The 23287-nt window shown below is 31.0% G+C and overlaps 1 protein-coding gene across 1 annotated transcript in view; it reads right to left on the bottom strand.

Annotated features, from left to right (window-relative positions):
* Positions 1-1558: 1558 nt before the first annotated feature.
* The window catches only part of LOC125070042 (RE1-silencing transcription factor), a 31312-nt gene continuing 9583 nt past the window's right edge, over positions 1559-23287 (bottom strand). The window contains exon 3 of the mRNA XM_047679712.1: positions 1559-3124. Coding sequence (XP_047535668.1) covers positions 1834-3124 — 1291 coding nt within the window. The 3' untranslated portion in view covers positions 1559-1833. The remainder of the gene's footprint in view (positions 3125-23287) is intronic.

Here is a 23287-nt window from a genome sequence, read left to right as displayed (position 1 = left end):
TTCGAAAGGTTCTTCAGATAGTTACTGTGTTCTTATTTTTTGATTGTGATAGTACGTAAGTCCTTTTTAGTAGTAGTAAGGAGTAGAAGTCTGTTCATTCGCGAAAGCTCTCTTTACGCCTATTATTGGCTTGCATTAGTATAAGTGACGTTCGTGCTGATGTCTGATGTCTTTGTGTGCGTGAGATGGCAATTATTAGAAAAAAAAGCGGCAAAGAACAAAAAAATGTTTTTTTAATATTTGTGTTGATTGAATGAAAGGTAAATTGCGGTTAATTTTCGGTGATGGTCAGTTTGCATGGTAATGTACATCATATATTTTTAAATCTCTCTTATTTTAGAAGTTACGGGGGGGGGGAGGTCATTTTAGCACTTGGGAAGCGTCTTTCGCGCAAACTATTCAGTTTAGGAAAAAATGATATTAGAAACCTCAATATCATTTTTGAAGACCTATCCATAGATACCACACGTATGGGTTTGATGGAATATTTTTTTTGAGTTTCAGTCTACGTATGAGGAACCCCCAAAATTCATTATTTTTTTTTTGTGTTTATCTTAATGCGTTTCACAGAATACATCTACTTACCAAGTTTCAACAGATAGTTCTTATAGTTTCAGTAAGAAGTGGCTGTGACATATGGACATATGTGATATAGACATGACAGACATGATGAATCCATAAGGGTTCCGTTTTTTTGCCAATTGGCTACGGACCCAAAAAAAAAACAGCAAATAAATTAAATAATAGTTATTATTTCTGTCAGTTGAGTATTGTGACATTAATAACTGATGTGACTTTATGTTTGCACATATATTAAAAACTAATATTGTCAATTTTTTTTTCTTTATTTAAGAACATGCCGATGGTATTTCTTATAAAAAAACAACGGATACTATTACATAAGATACATTTAGTGTAGATAAATATTTAAAGTTTGATATCAATACATTAACTATTAGTATTAAGTTAATATTTAGTAATCAATATATAAATAGTTATAAAAAACTCAATGAATCCTTTAGTAGAAGAGAAAATAACAACAAATACAATTTATTTTTCATCATAATTTATTAAGACAAAAAGTAAAAAATGTACATACGTAACATTAGTTGAATTTAATACGTAATACTAACATTAAAAAAATAACATCCGAGCAACGAGCTATTGAATGATCCGTTCTATTAATAAAATTGAAAAAAGAACAATCAATGAATGATTAAAATAATTGCACCAAATAGAATGCTAGATAATCACAATACATTAATTTCAAACATTTATAAAAAAAAAAAAACATAATGTGTTCTTATTTCAAACGTTGCTTATTAAATTCTTCTACTTTTTAAATTTAATCTTTATACAATATTAAGACATAGATACTTAGCAAATAACTCTTATCTAAATAACCTATCATTGCCTTTTTATATAACTTATAATTATCTAAATAATAAATAACACATTCATTGTTATTCCCAAACAGTCATATCTCATTTATTGCGTAAAAACACATACAAATTAAATTAAAACAATACATTGGAACTTTAAATATATATTCTAAGTAAACATTAGGTATGGCCTAAAATTTTGATAAACTATTCTAATAGTTATTAAAATTTGGACGTAAACAAAACACTGCACAAACAAACCTTATGAGATCTTTACGAAAACCAAATCCACATCGCAATTACATACAAACATACCACTAGGAATTCATTATACTGTTAAAACTTTGAACTAATAATACTTCTCAAGAAATTACCACTAATTATATTAGTAATAAAATATAACTTATTTACAATCTAAAATAATCCTTATCACTTTTACGTATTGTAATATTTAACGTCTCATTATTTCTTCTATGCTAAAACCTTTTTTAGGGCCACTCGATTGACTCGTTCCAGGCTTCGGGTTCGCATTCGGTTGTATACCGACTATGTTCTTAATACCATTAGCAATCAAACTAGAATCTGTATCTGTAGTTTCTTTTAAATTGGTCTGTGATATATCTTTGCAACTAGTAACGCTTGTTGAAGTACTCGGCGCTGTATCTTTAGGTGGAACATGTTTCACAATTAAATCTTGAGCGACTGTTTGCTGTGGTCCCAATACGGTATGAGATATATGCCCGTACGGGATTTGTGGGTGCGGAGGTGGCAATGGTAGTCCAAACTTGTGATAAGATTGTATGTTCATAATTGTGGGCGGTATACCAATCACAACATCGTTATTGACAATCGGAGGTCGAGGCATCGTAAGGTTTGTCGGTTCCGGCGAACGACTTCGGTATACTGCTGCGCAAGTCCTCACATTTTCCCCAATATCTGGTGGATGACTTCGTTTCCTAAATGTACTGAGATACATTCCTGTAGGCCCTGGATCTATAGATGGACTAGCCATTTGACTGAGTTTTGAAGGATCTGGTGGTGGAACATGATGTAAGTCTCGGCGGATTTGCAATTGTGGATGTCTTATTGGATGTTCAGGTATATCAGAGTAGCGTGTTTCTTTTTCTATAATTTCGTCAGTAGTAAATCTTCGCTTTTCGTATAAATCTGAAATCGGCATTCGATGTTTCTCTTGGTATTGGGGTCTCATAGTGTAAGGACTTGCCCTATCTCTATTCTCATTATGATGGCAATGAGTACGTTCAACCGGCGATGGTGAAACAGGTCGCGGTCTTTCTTCGCTTTGCTCTCTCCCAGTACTTTCAATTGAAGAAGAACGTGCTCTTCTAACTGGAGAATGTTCTGGTGATGATAGTTCAGGATCTTCATCATCGAATCCTGGTTCAATAGGTGAACCTGGTCTGCCGATATCTTCTTCACCCACATCTAAAACATCTCCCGTAGGGACATCGCCCACTGCATGGGTTAGTGCGTGTCGTCTCAAGTCACAATTTCTTCTGAATACTTTTCCGCAGGAGTTGCATTCATAAGGTTTATGGTCAGTATGTGTCAATAAATGGGTCTTGAGATTGGAACGTTGATTGAAACTTCGACTACAAACAGGACATTTGTGTGGCGACTCCTCCATATGAAGGATCTTGTGAACAGCTAGAGTTCGCGACTGACAAAATCCTTTTCCACATTCTGTACATTTAAAAGGTTTCTCTTTAGAATGTATGTACCTGTAACAAAGAAAGTGAAATTGAGTACAAAATATTTTAACCTCGTTCAACAGTTTATATCGTAATATTACACTCTTAACGTTCTTCGAAAACATTTTAATGATTCAAGCTATAAAATATCGTGGTTTAATTAAATGTCTGAGGATGGGAGGAGTTGTATCGAGCATAAGTTCCAGATTGCTACGCGTATATAAAACAGGCTGTATTTACCGGTTATATTGCAAAATGCAGGTAAGACACGGATAGACTATAATTGAACATACTTGTTGTTATTTAATTATTGTTATCCTATTATCTTAACCTTTGATTGTATAACATCATGTCTATCAGAAATAATACTAAAAAACTTAACTCGTCTTATAAAAGGCAAATTGTTTCATTTATACTACACAATCGAAAGTTCAAGCCATTTACGAATCGGTCATCTTTCCACGTAACATTGTGAATACCGACGTCACAATTTAACATCGGTGACCACGATTCTGCGCAAAGCCACCTTGAACGTGATCTGAGTAATTTGAGCCTATACTCTCAAGGCAAGTTTAGACGGAGCATGCACGAGAGTACGTTACACCCACCATTCTTCACTGACCCCTACCGACGCAAACCGTACTGTTTAAAATGCGGTATAGAAATGCCAGACGAGATCATTTTTATTTGGATCCGTTCCACAAGAGTTCCAGTTCAGCCGAATCGAATTACGTTAAAAGCATTTTGTGGCCAATCGCTTCGATTAATATTATTAACGTAGCGAGGTATTAGGTTGCCGGTCCCGATGATTTTAATGATTTGCTGTACGTTAACTTAAAAGAATAATACCGTTCTTATTTCAAAATCGTACAGCTATTAAATAATAAAAGAAGCAATATTAGAAGAGAGATATGTCGATTTATATGAACTAAGGAAGTTCAAGGTTAATGTTATTTTATAACGGAAGTATAAAATTTGCAATTCATCAAAAGTAATCCATATGATCTTTTTGTTCGCGGTAATTGTTAGATTTTTTCGATTAATATTTGAGATCATCAGGAGTTTTATATTTCTTGTAATTGTATATTTGATTATACAAGGTTTTTCTGTATATTAGACCAAATGTTATTAATCTTTGCAAATTTTATAATCAACTGAAATAATGCATTTTAATAATTTTTATTAAAATTAATCTCGAATAAAATAAAATAAAAAGTAACTCTGCTAATGCGTGATACTAATTTTAAATTTAATACTGCCTTAATTATTTAAATTAGGCTTATAACGTCCAAAGAGCGCGATAAACGCGAGAGACCCAAGTGAAGCACATTAATGATAATGGTTCCAGGTCCTTAAATTCTTCGTCGTTGTCATGCGAAGAATGTGCCGCGTAAATAATATATCATTACTATGGAAGATAAACAAAAAAGTGTAATGACCTCAAACATCTCGCGTTACGATGGTTTTTAGTTTCATCAAGATTGTACATGATGGTGTCTCGGCGTCATAAAGCTATAGCTGAGATTTATTACATCTACATTCTTCACAGATCTTGTTTATAATACTTCATGCTTTACGTGCCAAAATGTGTTGAACTTTAAAGTTTTTAGGACGACGTTATTTCCTAAGCGAACATTGCATTGTTTTAATTTATTTTTTTGACTAATTCAAAGTCTTCGAATGAAGGTCCATGAATGAATTTACCGAGAATCTCTTTCCTAAGCCTTACGCAAATATTAGAATTGACAGTGACCGGTTTGGCTCAATGATTGCTTACAAAAATCTGTCTTATTACATTAACATAAAGATTGTTTTGGAATAAAATTAAATTTTTACTCAATACTGCCGACTTAATATCACATGAACATAAGCCGGAGGTACCAATTTTTACGGCTTAAATTTTCAATAAGGAAATCTCACGGCTAGAAATTAAATAATAAAATGACCTTAAGCTTAAAATTTCATACGTCACCAGTTTTACAGTTTTGAAAGAATAGTAAATCAATAAGAAAATGACAAACTATCAAAGTGTTAAATAGAGATTTTAAACGCAATTTTTGTTTCAATCGTTACATTAAAATATTGTTTCATATGGAGTTTATTTTGAAGGGGTTTCGTTTAATAATATTACTCCAATGAAAGGAAATTAATATCCACAGTAATATTTGCGTCAGTCAGTCCATATATATATATATACGTATAGTAAAAATGTGACCCCACACGAGTGATATGTTATTGATGTAAAAATTAAGTTTCCAATTAGTTATTAATCGAATAATATAGAAAAAGCGAACGTATTAAATATAAAAACCTGACACGAATATCAGTCTCGAAACGACTTCCAATAAATTAGAAATATTTAATGAACGTGATATCTTAATTTTGAAATGAATTGAGAAGTCTATGCGAGATTAACTACGTGGGATGACGGATTTGGAACCACTAGTCGGACAACTTTACAGAGATCAAACGAACCGCCAACGGATTCAAATTAACAAGGCAATTACCATCTTACTTTGAAAACGTTACTTAAAACCGACTAAGATAATAAAATCCTACAATTCTTACAAACCAACAAACCAAACATAACATCTCGCTGCAACCTTGGACGTTTAATTTGAACTTGAACATCCAAAAACATTTGAACGATCACGATAAAATATTCTAATATCAAAAAATTTTAATTCCGAATATACCCTCGAATTATGTACATTGAACAGATTATAATCGTAAATAATATACATAATTAATGACATAAACAAATCTCTCCTTCCCAGCTCCTTATCGCACCAGTTCGATCACTTTTGACGTTAAATAAAATATAAGTAACGTCTGTCTCTTCTTATTATACTTTAAGATAAGGATCGCGATGGACAGTCGCTCAGAATCCCATCAAGACCCGGCACGGAGATTAAAAAAAGTGAGACCCGAAATTACGGAGAGGACTGTGGTCTCGCGCTAATGGCTTGCATTAAAAAATATTTTCCATTACGGTTACCGGTTGTATAATGTATTTTGTTCGAAGAGACACTTACAAGAGATAGCGCCGGCGAAGAAAATGAAGTGACTCATGATTTTGAAAGAAAAAAAAAACAATACGAATTTACAATTGTGATAGTCTTTGTGACTGTAATTGAACGAAAACTTCGGTCACTCAACTAAATCGTCCAAAAAAAAAACATTCAAGTACAAAATTCATTGAGGAAACGCTCCGGCACGGCAATCGCCTGTGCGAGAAACGGGTTTTGAAAAACGTCCTCGTTTCGACGTTTCGTTTTACAAACAGCACAACTGTTGTGACAGCTACACGAATATGAAGACGAACAATTAAAACAAGCGAATCATAATTAAATTTTAGTAGTATACTTAGATTTTAGTTGTATACGTTGCCGATAAAAGTAGAACTATTATGTAAAATGCAAAATTCGATCGTGTATTGTTATAAAAAACTTATGCTATTGACAATAAAATAATTATAACATTTAAAGGTTACTCGTAACAAAAAAGTATATCACTGTGTGTAAGTGAGTTCTTACAGAATAGCACTACAGGATACTCCGATAGTCTAGTTTACAATTTAAAGACACACTTCTCACATCGACCCGGACGGGTTTTTTTGTAACAATAATTCAATAGTGGGCTTGAGATTGCCTATCTGAGAACGATATAATTGACAAAGAATTAAGAAATATTTAGAGATGATTCATGGTGTTAATTATAACATGTTTTTTTCTCATTTACTCTATAGTTATGTTTTATATTTAGGCTGGAATTAATATTATAATAATATTATTCAAACCTACTTAAGAAATATTAGCATTAAAAAGCATAATACGTAGACAACTAAAATGCAATCTATATTAATCCAAAGCCGTTTTGAAATGACATTTTTTCTAACTTCAAAGGAAGATTTATAAAAGTCACGTAGAATTATTTACGCAAGCATTATGTCTGAATAAATAGTGATGCTTTGTGTAAATCGTATTTCTGTTAATAGGATTATTATATAAACAATATTTTTAAGTTTACTCTATCTGGTTTATTCTTAACTCTACGCCTCAACGTCTATGGGTCGAATCAATTTCTCTCTACGAGTTTTTTTTCTTATTATGAAGTATGAATCGAGCTAGCCATCTGGCCGTTTAAACGTTGCTTACAGAGCTTGCTTTTTTGAAAGTACTAGCCTTGTCTTAAAGTAATATTTAACGTTCGATAACCAGTTTATTGCACTAAAGTGTATAATTTAATATTAATATGATTCAGTTATTAAAATTTGATAGAATTTTAGAAACCGTTTATTGGAAATATAAATCGTTTCTAAACTATTTTACTCTTGGTTCGAATTAATTAATATATTTATATTATTATTTTAGTATGCATATTCTTAGTTATAAATAATTAATATTATATTGATTGTTATTTAGTCGATTTTCTTCAGGAGATAATATTATTTTCAAGTAAAGAAAGCAGGTCCACGCGGCGGAATGCGAGGTCAACGCCCCATCCCCTCCAGCTCATCTCCTCTAAGCCTCTATCGTCTAGATTGATGAAGCTATACTTATCGTTTTTCTATTATTATATTTTACTTGGTAATATTGTTTCATTATTACTAATTAGAAAATAATATAGGATACCGAATAATATATTTATAACTCTGAATTAAAATGTATTAAATATATTAGGAGTAAAATTTATTTCAGAAAAATCTGATCTTATAAAAACGTACGATGATAACTTGGAATTGCTAATTATTTTTATATATTTAATATGGTTTGAATCAGTACACCCACATTTATTTAAGACGGTAGCGGCAACACATAAATTTTGTTTTGAAAATGGTTACAAACTGTGAAACGCCACAAGTAAATCAAAACTGCTTATAAACAGCGCTAATTAACATAATCAAGCCATTTGTATAATTAAGGAGCAGATTATATTATTAAAAATCATTCTATATTATTTTTAATCATTTGTAATTATGAATATATACGTAAATTATTTTAAAACATTTTATTCTAAATGTCTAATGATTAGACTTTTTTAAAACTGGATTCCTAATGCTCGAAATTTAAACGTGATCATTTAAAAAAAAATAAGGCTAGCATGTCTATATCAATTAAAATGTATTTTTTTTTTCTATTCTTATTTCTTTATCTTTTTTTATTGAGAATACTGAAGAAAAAAAAACGGAGCTCAAATGGTTGGGACGATTTGTGTGGATTGAAGTAGGTCAGCCAACCCTGGACGGTTCAGATTGGACTCGGTAGGTGGCGTTGGAACTAAAAAGTAAATAAAATTCACAATTCACCCGGATGAATTGAATCAACATTGCATAGTGGCTATACCAATACGACTTTCAATCCATCTTAAATAAAGAATATACTCTTGGCAGAATTTACGGCTGTATATTAGTCGTTCAGATGGATGATTAGACTGCTATACTATTAAATAACCTAATTAAGTACAATAAATGCAGTTCCGCGTGATTTCATTGGCTTTGAAGTTTATAGTTCAGCCTGTGAGTCGAATCAGCTATATAATCAAAAACTGTTCTCAATAAATGGGCTATTTAAATCTTTTTTTTTTCAAATTCAGATAAGCGCATTCAAACAAACTTTTCAGCTTTACATAACAGTATAAATATATATAAATTATCTAATTAAATATAATGTCATGCAGCCTAATAACATAATCCAAAAACGGACACTAAAATCTACAAAAAAAATTGAAAAAAAAATATTTAATGCAACATACTCGTGGAATATATAGCGTATTGTTATTAATTTATGGAACACCCAAATAGTTACATAGAGAACATTGAAAATAAAGCATGGCACAGAAGTAGCGACCATATTAAGGCATATAAAAGTACTTAAGCAACCGTTGCTTGTCGTGTAAACCCACGCAACGTTTTATCTGGTACTTAGACGGGCCTTTAAAGCTTGGTACACATTTAATTCTATTTATCAAATATATTTTATATTTATGATAAAAAAACAATCCAAATATAAATAGTGCACTATATTGTAAACGTTTATGTTAAAATAAATTATTCAGTATCGATAAAATATATTCGAAACAATTTCATAAAGTGAATGCAAATAAGAGGTCACAGTTGTCGATAAATTTAATTTAATAACTCTAAAAATATCTTCCATAGTAGATATTTTCTAGTCGAAATGTGTGCCTTGCGTGCGCATACTCTAAGTCAATTTGTTTTAAGGCTACCATCATGAGGAACAAACGCCAACGCCTCGACTTTCAGCTAATTAGCATTAGAATAGACTTCGTTTGAAATATTGTCTTGGTCGTGGCGAAATCTTTAGTGGTCCTATAATTGTTCCAGAGGTCATTAACTGGGTTAACTTATTACATATTTCTTATTTGAAAATTAACATTTTTGCTGTAACTTCGTGGTAGGGCTTTATGGATGCTGGTCAGCCAAGGGTCAAGCTATCTACTCATATCTAAATATACCGCCTAAAATATAAATATACAATACTTTTATACATTAGTAATTTTGCATTTCGATTTGAAATATCAGCCGGTGAAACTCCGGTTGTTCCTGTAGTTTCAAAGGTTAGTGACGCATCAGCAACGGGCCACTACATCTAAGTAATGGTTAATATTTTTTACAGCCATAATATCTATCAACAGTGGTTAGTTACCATTAGGTTAATTTACGAGTCTGCCTAGCAATTTCCAATAAAAAAATAGATTGTTAATGTCAAATGAATATAAACAAAAATCCACACATGTTATTATTAAACGATAAAATGTTTAATACGTTAAAAGAAAAAGATTATCTTGAAATAGATACCAACGAATATATTAATAAAGATATTTGTTTATTTATTCAAGTTTATTCATGAATTGAAATATTAAAACAAGGAGCAGTAGCAAAACGTTTACATCGCCCAATATGACATAATGCAAATGAGTCTAAGTGTTATTCACACGGTTTTTCGCAACGAATTGAGTGGCATTATAATTCTCGTAAGTATTTTTTGCGGTACAACTTTGAACAGAACGATATGTATGTTTTTATATGATGTACTTTTAAAATTCTCGTTTCATCTTTGACTACTAGCTATTAAACATTCGTTTTTTATTACCTTGCAAAGTTGTTCTCAGTTACGTAATTTTTGTAAGATACTTGATAAAACTAGTTAAAATTTCAATAGTTGAATTTTCTTTACAATTAAAGAACCCTCATCATCATTCGAAATCATCTCTTTCAGTTTTAATATAAGTTCGTGATACAGCAGAAATCAATAGTCATAAATGTATCATACTAACTCTATACTTAGTTCTTTTTGAAATTATTCATAGCTCTTTAATGATTACGTGTGTGGCCAAGATAATGCATCATTAGTATCTTTCACACACGTTCGAAAGCTTGTTAGCGTTTTGCGTTCACTGGATTTACAATAACTCGTTAAAGTACGAGTCTCATTTAATCTGCTACTTCCCTAATGAGACCAAGCAGTCGAGCATTCAAAGATTTGACATAACTAAATACACGTTAGGTAACGTGCTGTATACTCAGTTACAAGACTTTATCTCGTAAACTCTTAACAATTTTAATAGGCCGTATGTTGTATGGCAATCCGACTTAAAGCACCCAAACATATATTTTAGATTCCTATTCAGGTCATACGAGATAGAATATCATAGACTTTTTTCTTAGTACAATTATTTCTTAATTTTCTATAACAGGTAAAAACTTAATGGAAAAATAATACAGTTTACGTCGTAGACTTGCATAACTCCACGCTACATCATTAATTTTCCGTTTGTTATACTAAAGAAATTTTGTATTCGTCGCGCGGCTTTATAAAAAAGTTGAATCCCCAAACTCGGACAGGTACGTGGACAAAAAATAAATGGAAAATACTAATGGAGCGCGGCGAAGTGGTTGGTCCACGTTGCGTTCAGGTATGTAACTGGATTTTTAATCTTGAGAATGTCGACAAGTATATTATATAATATGAAATAACAAAGACAATATAAATATACATTAAAAATATAAATAAAACTTAACTTTGTCTATTGAATTTTATATATTTACTGTTGTTTGATCAATTAACAAAGATAGAATTAAAAACATTTAAAATTTGTTAACATTTTTGTAAGTAATTTGATGTATATGTTATCGGAATAAACTTGATTGTTTTCAAATAAAAAACCGTTTACAGTTGCAGCTGTTACTAATATATCAAGACAGTATGATACTACATTGCTTCCACAGCCGGTTTATCGTGGTCGCAGTCCGAGCGGCATAATGGGAGCGACGGCTCGCCGCTGCCGCTTCACACTCAATTTCACCTCTGACTGACGCAAACATTCATTGTGCTTACTTGCACCGGTGTCAGGTGCTTTACCTACTTCATGTATTGTAATTATATAAATTCAAAAATTGAATTTAGAATCAACGTCTTCTCTATGATATAATCCAATAACAAAAAAAAAACACGTAATTTCAAACTTCGAACATATATTGGAAGCGTTTGAATATTTAAGTTTTTACGGCGCTGGCATTGAATTATAATCTTTGCTAAATATATTTCAACAAAAACAAAGGTGCTAGTTTTTTAACGAAGACAGATACTTGATACTAACCTTTACACTTGGATAATTTTAAAACATAGTCTATTTCAAAACTTACGATATTGAAACATGATCCTCTGCCTTCTAATGAATGTGTTCTTATTAAATCATCAGCTAACAAACTTTTACAAATAATAATTAAAAGGTCGTTTGTTATGTGTGGCCTTGTTTTGGTAATGGGACGCGTTTACAAGATATCATGTCACCAAATAACGGTGATTTTGATTGTAAAATTCTTACAGCAATGTAGTTTGAGGCACAAGACGAAATGCTATTATGGCTTGGCAATTTAGTGGGAGGCACCGTCGTCATCATTGCTTGATATCTTTGAATAGGTACCTATCATTTAGTTTTCTATATCTACGTGCTATGAAACCCTTTAAATTGTTTTAGAATCGAATAACAATTTATGTAAATATTTCCCCTATATAACGAATGTTGGAGAAATCATAATACTCTAGAAGATTAAGAAGGTTCAAAGCGGGGAATTTGTTTTAATTAAACATTATACAGGTTGTATAAATTGTAAATTTTCTTACTAGAATTCATATTCCGAGCCGGTGGTTGCTTATCGCTTAATTAACATGACTAACTAGTTAAATTATCACACAAAATGTGCTTGTTAGAGCCTACTCGAATAATGCATATTTTGATTTTGATAAGAGTAACTAATGTTAGATTTTTATTCCAGATTAGGCAGCATTTCTGTTTTTATAATTATCTATATATTAATTAACAATCTCATAAACATATAAAGCGATGCTAGTAATTTATCAACTACGTCATCAGATTTAAAAAAATAATAATTAAAGAACGTAAAATAAAAAAGTAGTATTAATTTCCAGTTGCTTTGAAAACGTAACAGCCTGAATCAGAACTAGTTTGAGTTATCAGATTTATAGCTCTGGCAGTTGATTCATGACGGTCCCAGTTGGCAATTAAACTGAAGTCTCTGGATATCATTAATCAAAGAATATTGATAGGCCTAACATATGGATCCAATTAAAGTTTAAGCATACGCACACGGCTTGTTACTTTAACTAGTGCCTATAATATTCACAAAGTATAATTTTTGTTATTATTATGTTTATTTAACTCTATTATATAGTAAAGTAAACAAAGGTTTAGGCAAAAATATCTCACTGCTGAGGAAAGGTCTCTACTCTTGAGGAGTCTTTTTAGAGCTAGAATTTTATCAGCCACATTAAAGTTTTCACATGATGTTTTTTTACGACGCCGAAATGATTTATATTAATGAAAACTCAGTAACGCTTGCTCGGTTTTGAACCCACTATTAGCTAATTTTCATAATATGTTATAGACACTTTTCACGTATTCGAAACCTTCAGAAAAGTACCCGGGTTCCTTCAACTAGTTTATCTGTGAGTCTTACGTCACAATTCGAAAGAGCTTATTTTTATTTTGTATGACATGTTTTAGTCTATGTATACAAAATATTTTTTAAGTTATGTGCGCAGCACTTAACGATCGGAATTCTTGTTAAAATTTTACATCTCGATCCGAAGGAATGATTTATGACAAGTCGAGGTACAATTAGGGCAATAGGTGGATGTAAGCGTTAATTTCGGTTTTATCGTAAACCCAGTTTAGAGTCGGTTGCATGTAATTGAGTGTAATCGGGCGTAATTTCGTACCGGAGAGGTTTATTGAAGCCTTCATGTAGTGGTTTGACGTTAGAACCTTAACTCACACATACATAGGTTATATAATCAGATACGCAATTGGTGTCGATACATATTGTTGTGGATAAAGAATGTAAGTTTTCTTGTCGCTTAGCTGTTAATCTTTGCTATATATTTTTTTACCTATAGTAAATTTCTCTTGAATTATGTTTTCGTAAATCCTCGTAAATCCGGTGCTGATCAAAGCATAGTCTACTAGGAGGGTTGAAGTTTTTATCACCATGGGTAAAAATTCGCATACATTCACATTTCGTTACGATTTTTTGACTTCATCTTCAAGAACCATATAAATTATAAAAACAAATTAATCACATTAAAACGCTATCCTGTATGCCGGCGTTCGATGCTGATATCTTCACTTAAGATTCACGTGTTCGAGCCGCTCGGCTAACTCGGCTCCAATAAATTACATGTCATAATCATATGATGGATTTGTTTAATTAAAAAATAAAGTTCCGTAACTACCCTGGCATGTCATCGCTGAGCAAAGACATCCTTACCTATTCGTTATATACTGAGCTCACGAGTATTTGTGACACCGGTATAAAGTGCGATGTATCAATCAAATCACTACTCAGACTCTGAATCTATAAGTACTAATATTATACGTCTTAACTAATAATAACTAATCATCTCATTACAAATAAAAATAATTAAAAGCGTGCCATAAAATACAAAACTCTTCCTTTTCTAGCCTTAAAGATAAAACAGTAAAACTTCAATTGTTTGCTACTAGTGAGGAAGCGCCCGGGTAAAGAAGCGAGCCTCGAAGTCTTAAGCCATTCAGGGTAAGCTCCATTGTTTGTGACAATGTACCGTCAGCATGAGAATGTACCTTCAACATGAGATTCATACCAATCTTTGAGCTAAGAGCCGGGTGACATTCAAATTTTATTTCATAAGTCATTGTGTTTAGGTAAATGAACTTGAGGCAAAAAACAATATGAATATAAATTGTTCATAACTATGCATGTCTTCTAATACCGGATCGTTGTGATGTTTATGAATATTAATAAACAAAACTTTATTATAGCATGTTAATTGAACCTAGATTAAGTTTTCCTTCAATTTTAAATTATTACTATTGCTATTAAAAATGTTTACAAACGATCGACGTTTTATATCATACATAAAAACAGCTAAATATTACGTTGATCGTAGTCCTTGTTTGTATGACTTTAAAGACTATTTTGTTGTTTAGCTTAATAGATGAACGTGCTCAGAAGAGATTAAAGTTGGTTCACAGCTAAGGCAATAAATAACGCGATTAATTCTTTAGAACGGACTTCGAAGGCTTCTTCTATAAGTCTTTTTATAACAATTCAACCGAAAAACCACTTTGTTAAAGGAATTAAAACGGATTTTAATCCTTGTATTTTAAATTAAAATAGGCTTCCTAATATTTTGTAACTTCATAAAAAATAAGGAAAAGAAAAATGCCTTTAAAATTAAATGTAATTTGTTTTATTTTTATTTTGTTTACTATTAAATTGGTTAAAGGTTATCCGTTGAAAAATTCTAAAATACTGGACTTGAAAGGTCACAAGTAGATTTTAAAAGCGATGAGATCAAAAAATGTAATGACGATTAAAATATCTATTTTTTTAAATTAAAATTTGTCTTTTCAAGTTAATATGAATTTAAGTCTACACGTATTTTATGTAAAATAGTTAATTTTCAAACTTTACCAACTAATAACTTATCTACGTGAAGTTATTATTTTTTTATTTTAAAATTTTTACAAGAAACAAATTAATCAACTTAACCTTCCTCAAATAGTAATGTGACTTGAGCAACATTAAAAAATATATTAAGGTATACATTTCTAAACCATAATATACTAAACGAAGCATACGGGAAAGTCATGGGTATAAAAGTCGTACCTGCCAAGGACAACCAGTTGAAAAGTGGCATGGCGTTCGAACCATGGACACCATTATTTTATACAAGAGATAACATCACACACAAACAGTCACGTAGATATGTCTGTTATTATTTTAGTCCCTTGAATTAATTACCGAGAGATCTTTGATTATTCTTTACTGCTGTGAATTTGTTTAAGGAATTCTCTGGAATTTTTCATAGTAAATAGCTCTATTTAATATTATATCTTTTAACTGTGCATAATAGAATGTAGATAAATAAAACTTTTTTTTTTAAATAATAGAATAGGCGTTACTAACCTCCTTGGTAATTACTATTTTTTTTTATTGCAATCTTGTTAAATATTTTTTTTGGGATTCGTAAAATCTAAATTAGTATATTATTATGATTTTTTATTTTAGAAAAATTTACTTTTTCATTCTACTAAATTTTTAATAAGACTGACACTATATAATAATAACAAAAAAAAAAAAAAAATTTTTTTAAATGACCATACAACTTAATAAAAAGCTGAATTTTAATCCAGTAAATAATAACATTTATAGGAATTTCGAAAATAATAAATAAATAAGATTAGGGACATCTACCTGGTTATGTAGTGTATTCTAACGGATTTTATCTCAACATCGTCGTATTATTAATGGTTAACAGAGAGTCGCCTTGGATACCTTTCTTCTACATATAATAACAATAGAACAGGTCCAAATACTTTCAAAACTCGTTATTTCACTCTGGACGACAGTTAAAAATAGTTACAGAACCAGCACATGTATGTGGAATTACTTCAATATTTTAATTTTTAAAATAGTCCCACGTGTACTTAACATTTATCACGTTGAAGAAAAACGTTAAACGTGCCTTATGTAAATTGTATAAGCAAAAATATGTAATGACGTTTCTGGAAAAATGAACGAAAAATATTACGTCAGTAAGTGTTATGCGAATAATAAAAAAAAATGTACTAATACACGGACCTGTGATTTGACTGTTATTTGCGGCCGGAACACAATACAAGCTTTCTAAATATTCAGATGTTAAGTGATTCTTATCAGGATTGGCCAACATTCGCCGCTATGGAACCAAAATATCCTATCTTCTAATATACAAAACCCTATTGAAAGGCAGAGCTAAACTAATCCAGTAGATAAAACAGCGAGGTCGAAGATCGCTAATTCAAATCAGGTAAATTAATTTGACTAAGTTTTCATATGATTATTTTGTCTGTATACTTCGGAATGTGTTCGAATGTGAAGGAAAACATTGTCAAGACCTGCATGTGTTGGATGTAAGTTTGAAATATAATTAAACTCCAAACTCTCTCCTTGAAAAGGAGGCCGTGGCCCAACTGTGGGATATTTACGTAGTGTTACTAGACTTACTACAGGAGGCAACGTATTCTGAAATTTGTTTCAATATACAATGGCGTCTAATAAAATTACAATATTCAACGTACAAATAGACGCTATGTCAATATTCTTAGCAAGCGGTGTGGGCTAAGGTCGCGGGTACGCCGTCTGTTTGTACAACCGACCGGTCACTATTTGCTCTGCCATCTCGAAACAACTCGGAATATTTTGAACAAATCTTGAGCTTCTCGAGGACTCAAGTGTCATAGCTGAGAGAGGTTTTATGAAAATTTTTTGAAAAAGCTTGATTGTGGTTCTAAGCTGAAGATTTCAAATTCTCTCTTCTCAAAAACTAGAATTCGACTTCTATTGCTATGAACTTTCTGATATAATCATATTCTCCTTAATAATTTCATGCCAACTAACCTAAAAAACTTAAAAAGGTATTTTTTGTGGCACGTTGTAAACCATAAACATTCACTTATTCGTTATATTTGGTACCGGTCTTTAACTTAGTAAAGCATTACTCCAAATATAAAATAACAAGTCTATGATTTACATAAACATGTGCAAATTAAAACCTACCAATATATGGTTTAAGTATCATGATGAGGGATATAAAACCACTCGTGTGCCAGACACGCGATACCGACCCTTTTGACCACAAACCACGAAGTAGTTTCAAAATACCAGTACCAAATACGTATCGCTACTACAAGCTTAATGGCTTTTAAAAACTGGATTAAGTAGCAGAGAAATGCTAAATCGACGATAAGCATACGTCTTGTCATCCCACGCTGGTTTACGGATAAGTGAATACATGCAAATTTATATCTTAAAACGTAAGTGTCAAAGATGTATTTACTTTGCAATGATAGCAGTCTTAACTCGGGTAATGTCATTCAATATACATTTCGAATTTTCAATTGTTCGAACGCATATGGTCTGCATTACCATGAAAATACAATAATAATGATTCGTACTATGAAAGTAATAATATTATTATCATTTTGATTGTAATAAGCGTAATTTAAATACCTATATGATATTAAATTGATATTTTCAATTTTTACTTTTAAAAAAGTTCCTTAGATCAACAACTAGCAAGAATTAAAAAATAAAGTAAAACGAATCCAAATTCAAAAAACGCTTTCAAGTAGGCTTGTACAGACGTTGTAAAGTCGACACTACAAATCTGTCATGTCACTTTCAAGCAGCTACGAGTTCGTTGTCTCGGTTTGGTATGTGGATTCCACAAAACCTAATTTAATATTTAGAAGTCATTGGAACTAATTTCAGTAAAAATTAAATATCGATGCGTAAAGTTAACTGGAAATTCCTGTAAATTAATAAGTTGTATGTTCGAGTAAGAAGAATTAAATTGTTTATGTCAGACCAAAGCTAAATGGCTTAATAATAAAAAAGGGTTTATGACAAACGTATATCAATGGTTTTAGAACAACGTAATTATATATCTTTCACGGGTTAGTCCGCATCTGAAGGGGAGGTGTTAGACAGCCTATGTCCTTATCTGTATCCCCGACAATTTACACAGAATATCATGATGATCGTTGAGCAGTTAAGCGAAAGCTAAACAAACAAACCAACTTTTTAATATTTCGAACGTCGACTTTAGTTTTGTTATCGCGACAAAATTTTAAAATATATCATTTCAAGAATCAACTTTGTATCTTGAAGTTTTAATTAGTGAATTTAAATTGCCTCGCTTGAAGATAATTCAGTAATAGTATCTAGCGTGAATTATATGACACGAAATTATAGATTAGCACGTCTGTTCATTAAAAGATAAAAGTAACCAAGGAAAGGGTTCACGGCCACCTTCCGTATTAATGATTACCGATGAATGATTAATGGAAGCGATCGTATCGGAATTTTTAATTGAAAATAAATGTTTTCTTTGCATTTAATGCATACTAGCATTACAATTTATCTATCTTTATGTATATCTTAAATTACTTAGTAATAAATTCATTAAAATAGTTATCTTGACTTTTTTATCAATATTGTATTAAACAATATTTTGTAAACTATAATGTGAATAATATAATACAAAATATTTTCCTTATTCAAAAGAGTATAACTTTGTAAATAATTTGTAAATATCGTGTGTGCTGTATATATATACCACAAATACAAACTCGACAGTAATTATCAGAAATTATGACGTCCACATAACATTAAACACAAGGAACAAATATATACTTGTAATCTCTGTTAGCCAATTACACATTGACTCTTTCGTGGGTCAATTTATTAGAACACGTCACGAAAAAAAAAAGTATAAAATTAAAAATATATATCAAGGAATGTAAATACACAGCCAAAAGGTTTTTATACAACCAATGACTTTATCACCTTGGGAATTAACCGATCGCCTCCAGGCCGTTTCGAATTAAAATATAATTATATTCAGTGTATACAATAATTGTTGGTATAAAATAAAAATTCCGATGAGTTTTTTTCGCTGGTGCTCCTTAAATTCCTTTTAAGCAATGAATAAGCAATCGTAACATTAAATTGAATATATATTTTGACTTTGAATGCAACAACAAAACGCTAATTTTATTCCAAATTCAAATGTAAAGAGAACATTCTATGCAATTTTGAAATATTTCAACAAAACTGCAACACTTTAATATTTAAAGAATGGAAATTTTTCTCAGACGATCAGAACGTTTCTGTATAACATTAATACATCTCGAATCAATATCACGCAAGAGTTTTATTTAATTGGTTCGGAATTTGAGACAAAAAAGCTTTTTGCAATCACACGCAACCGTCAGACGTAATTTGAATAATTCGTCTACCTGTCCTTAGTGATTTAGTAACGTATTAATGGCATATTATAAAATAGATTTAAGACTACAAAAAATATCTAGATACATTTTCGCCTTAAATTATGATTTAAAGTTTCGCTCTTTCTGACGCTACGATAATAATATTATGCTAAACTATTAAATAACTATACTATTTACTATTATGTAAAGGTATTATTATAAAATATATACAATTTCTGTTAAAAATTAAAGAAAACTATTTTTGACAACATTTATTTGGAGTGTCGTATTTTGATTGAGGTAAATAAAATAATTTCCAGAGATTAATGAAGTATATATAAATCTTCATATAAACAAATTTTACGAGAAGTCAAGGCGTAATTAATATGGAAAATGTTTGCCCTACAAAACCTTATACTTGGCATACTGTGTTGTGTAACCAGATGGTCCGAAAGAACTTTCAATATGCAATAAGATGCTGTGAAATCGCTGAGCATACGTAACTAATTATTCTCAAGCAACAGTCACGATTATTTTAAACACAAATACATCCAAACATATCTACAGTGCAGTAACAACCTGTAAAATCCCACAGCTGGGATATTAGTGGGAGTTAGTGAGAAGATGTTTTGGTGTATAGTTATATGTATGTTATGAATCATAGATTTTTTTCAAGGCATGTTTTTCCACGTTAAATGTAATTTTTCAGTTAAGATTCTTGTGTTTTAATCGCTGGACCATCTCGGTTTTTAAGCTACATATCTATATGGTAACCAGCACCGATTAGGCTAATCAACGCCATACCTTCTAATGACCGAAAGCAATAAATTTTATCAATTAAATATGTCATTTCCATTCAAAGTATGTTTAAAAGATGTTTGTGATAACTGCATAAGAGTAAGGCCATTATTTTTATCTCTAAAGAATTTTATACATTTTTTTTTTAATATTTGACTTTTAAATTAATATTTAAAGCGTATACAACGTTGATAGTTAAATTTATTTCGTATTTATTCATCGTGACAATGAAAACAACATTAGGGAAATAATGTTCTCTTAGAAATATTTTACACCCACAATCAAACACTAATAACATAAAATTTGCGTGTCAGTTTTGAGAATACACGAAGCGAAATCAATGGTATCGTTCAAAATAATTCAAATATTATAGATTCCTACCACCAATTTAGGTCTTGCGAGGAAATAAGTTCAGCGTTATTATCGTATTGGTCGAAGATGATAATTTCTAAAGATATCCGTAGGCGAAATGTTGGTCTTGGGACCGCGTCCACCTGCCCACTTTGATTTATTATGGATTCAGTATTAATTTGATATCCCTTTTGCTGCAGCCCCTTGAGCGATCGGACCGAGCGAGTAGGCTTGCCCGGTCCCCATTATATGTGGTCTTGGACGAGACATAATTGCATATGGGTTGTAAGATAAAGTGACGTAGAAAATAAAGTTGCAAAGGACAAAATGTTGAGTTGAAACTTTTGATGGTAAAACACTGATATGAAGACACAGATGAAATGATGATGATTTAGAAATTTAAGTATTCATAAATATATAGCTATTACTAGTTGAATAAAATCACCAATAGTTTGATTTGTAATTCACAGAAATATAATACAAAAATTGCGAAATACTCATTGCAATCGTTATAATTTAAACTAAAGCACGGTCTGTTGCTATATCCAAGTTCGTTTCTCATAAGATACATCCAGAACCAGTTTTTCATAGGAAATTACTTGGGTTGCAAGCAAATTAATGTTACTATAGCCTGGTCTCGGCTGCCTATATCAAATTGCCGGTACATGTTGTATTTTTGTTTTCGTGTTTATACAAGTACAGGTTTAGTGTGAATACTTTTGTATCGTTAAGTGTACGTAGCTCATCTGGTGGGAACGGCATCAACGCCTTGTTAATAGTGGAATTTTTGAGCGCTCTCTTGATTAGTATGTTTTGATGATTGAGTGGCTATACAGTATTATTTAATGTGATTGGAAAAATGTTTACATTATGTAGTTAAGTAAACATCATTTATAATCGTTTTAATATTAAACGTGACTATTTAAATATTACCTTCTATTATTGATTTTGTTTCGTCTAATGCTTGTTTTTCTGTTTTCGTTAATATAAGAGTAGGTATTAAAAAAATATCTTTTATTTTGGAATCGAATTTTTTAAAAGTTGCCGTTAAAAAATTCTGATCATACGTCTTTTGCCGATCGACAGGAGATAAAAATGCGGTTTCGATGTATTTATTTACGTAAGGCCAGTTAGTTCTCATTTCGTATTCAAGAGGTGCTTGGATATTTTTTGGACCAATAATTTTATAATTGTAGGCTATTTTCGTTATATTTTTGCAATAGTTTTTGTTAAAGTCGTGACGGAATACTGATTTTTCTCGGAAATATTATACAAGCGTGCAAGATTCATGTCCTTGGCAGGTCAAAGGCGGTACATGAATGTATATTTCTTTGAGGGGTATTAATTACAGCTTGGGGTATAATAACCTGATATTATGCAGGCTTGGTGCATCGCGATGATAAAGGCAATCATAATATAATAACGCGCGACAAAAAACATTGTAACTGCACATAATTATGACGCACGGTATGTGAGCTCATATTTCGGTGTAAATCGATTTATGTCCAAAATAAAGTAATTTGGTACTTTAAGTACTTGTGAATCGAGTTCACAAATAAAGTATGGATAGTTAAGGATGTTTTTTTTTTTATCTAATTACAGAACAGTTTTTACTCTCATAATAACTAGTTGTGTTTTTGTCAATACCAATTCAACTTTGTGGATAAAAAATGTTTGGCAATTTAATGGACCCGTGGAATTATGGATGTAACGTCAGAAGAACAAAATCATCGCAATAAAACTCTTAGAGTTAAATATTAAAGTATTTCAAAAAAAAACAAACAAACTATATTTTAAATAAATAGAGAATATATAAAAGATAATTTTGATGAACAGTTAGAAACATTTTCGGTAAAATATTATCATCTCAAAACAAAAGATATACATTGTGATTTCCATAAGAAATTTAGAAAACATTTAACGTCCGAAAAAATTAACGCATACGAAATGTTACGTTAAATTACTTAAGAAGATTGGCTTTTAATTTTATATGCGGACCGTATCAATCCCGACTTCCATTACCGAAACACCAATAGAAACCGATGAGTCATCAGATTCTAAACTAATTACAGATCGAGATGAAAAAACGCGTAACTCAATGCGAGACGAATACCTCAGACGAGCATTAAATTTCATCAAATATCACTAAGTCTGAGATTCTATTGAAATAGTTTATACTTTATATGTAAGTATTATAATGAGATGTTTATTGAACACACCGATTACAATATATTCATCATTACCGATATTACAATTTTCTTTTTCTTAATATTCTTCAATTCTGTATTTAAATTTATATCCTGCTAAAGAAATAAGGATATTAGGACGTTCGAATACTTCCAACTGAAGGATTGTTCACATTTTTTTTATTTTAGTAATTAGTTTGATATTTGTAAAAACTCGTAAAAATTGTATGCATTAATTGAAAATAACAATCGCGATAAAAAATATGTTAGGTATTATGCGAATGACATTAATTTATATTCATATATTTTCACTTAAAAATTTTAAACAAAATAAAGTTAATCATTGTTTTGCTTTTATCCTAATAATATTTAATAAAAATTCTAATGAATATGAAATATGAATTAGAACGAGACTCTGAGTATGACTTCAGTCTTTAGTAGTTCGAGTGTTCTTCTTATGCTATAAGGACATCTCACTTTGCTCTAAGCGTTAGTGAAAGACAAAATAGCTTTCGAT

The sequence above is a fragment of the Vanessa atalanta genome, chromosome 16, assembly GCF_905147765.1.
Source record: "Vanessa atalanta chromosome 16, ilVanAtal1.2, whole genome shotgun sequence".
In the NCBI taxonomy this organism is placed as follows: domain Eukaryota; kingdom Metazoa; phylum Arthropoda; class Insecta; order Lepidoptera; family Nymphalidae; genus Vanessa; species Vanessa atalanta.
Note: the sequence above shows the minus strand (reverse complement) of the source record. Positions and strands in the feature narration are given on the sequence as shown.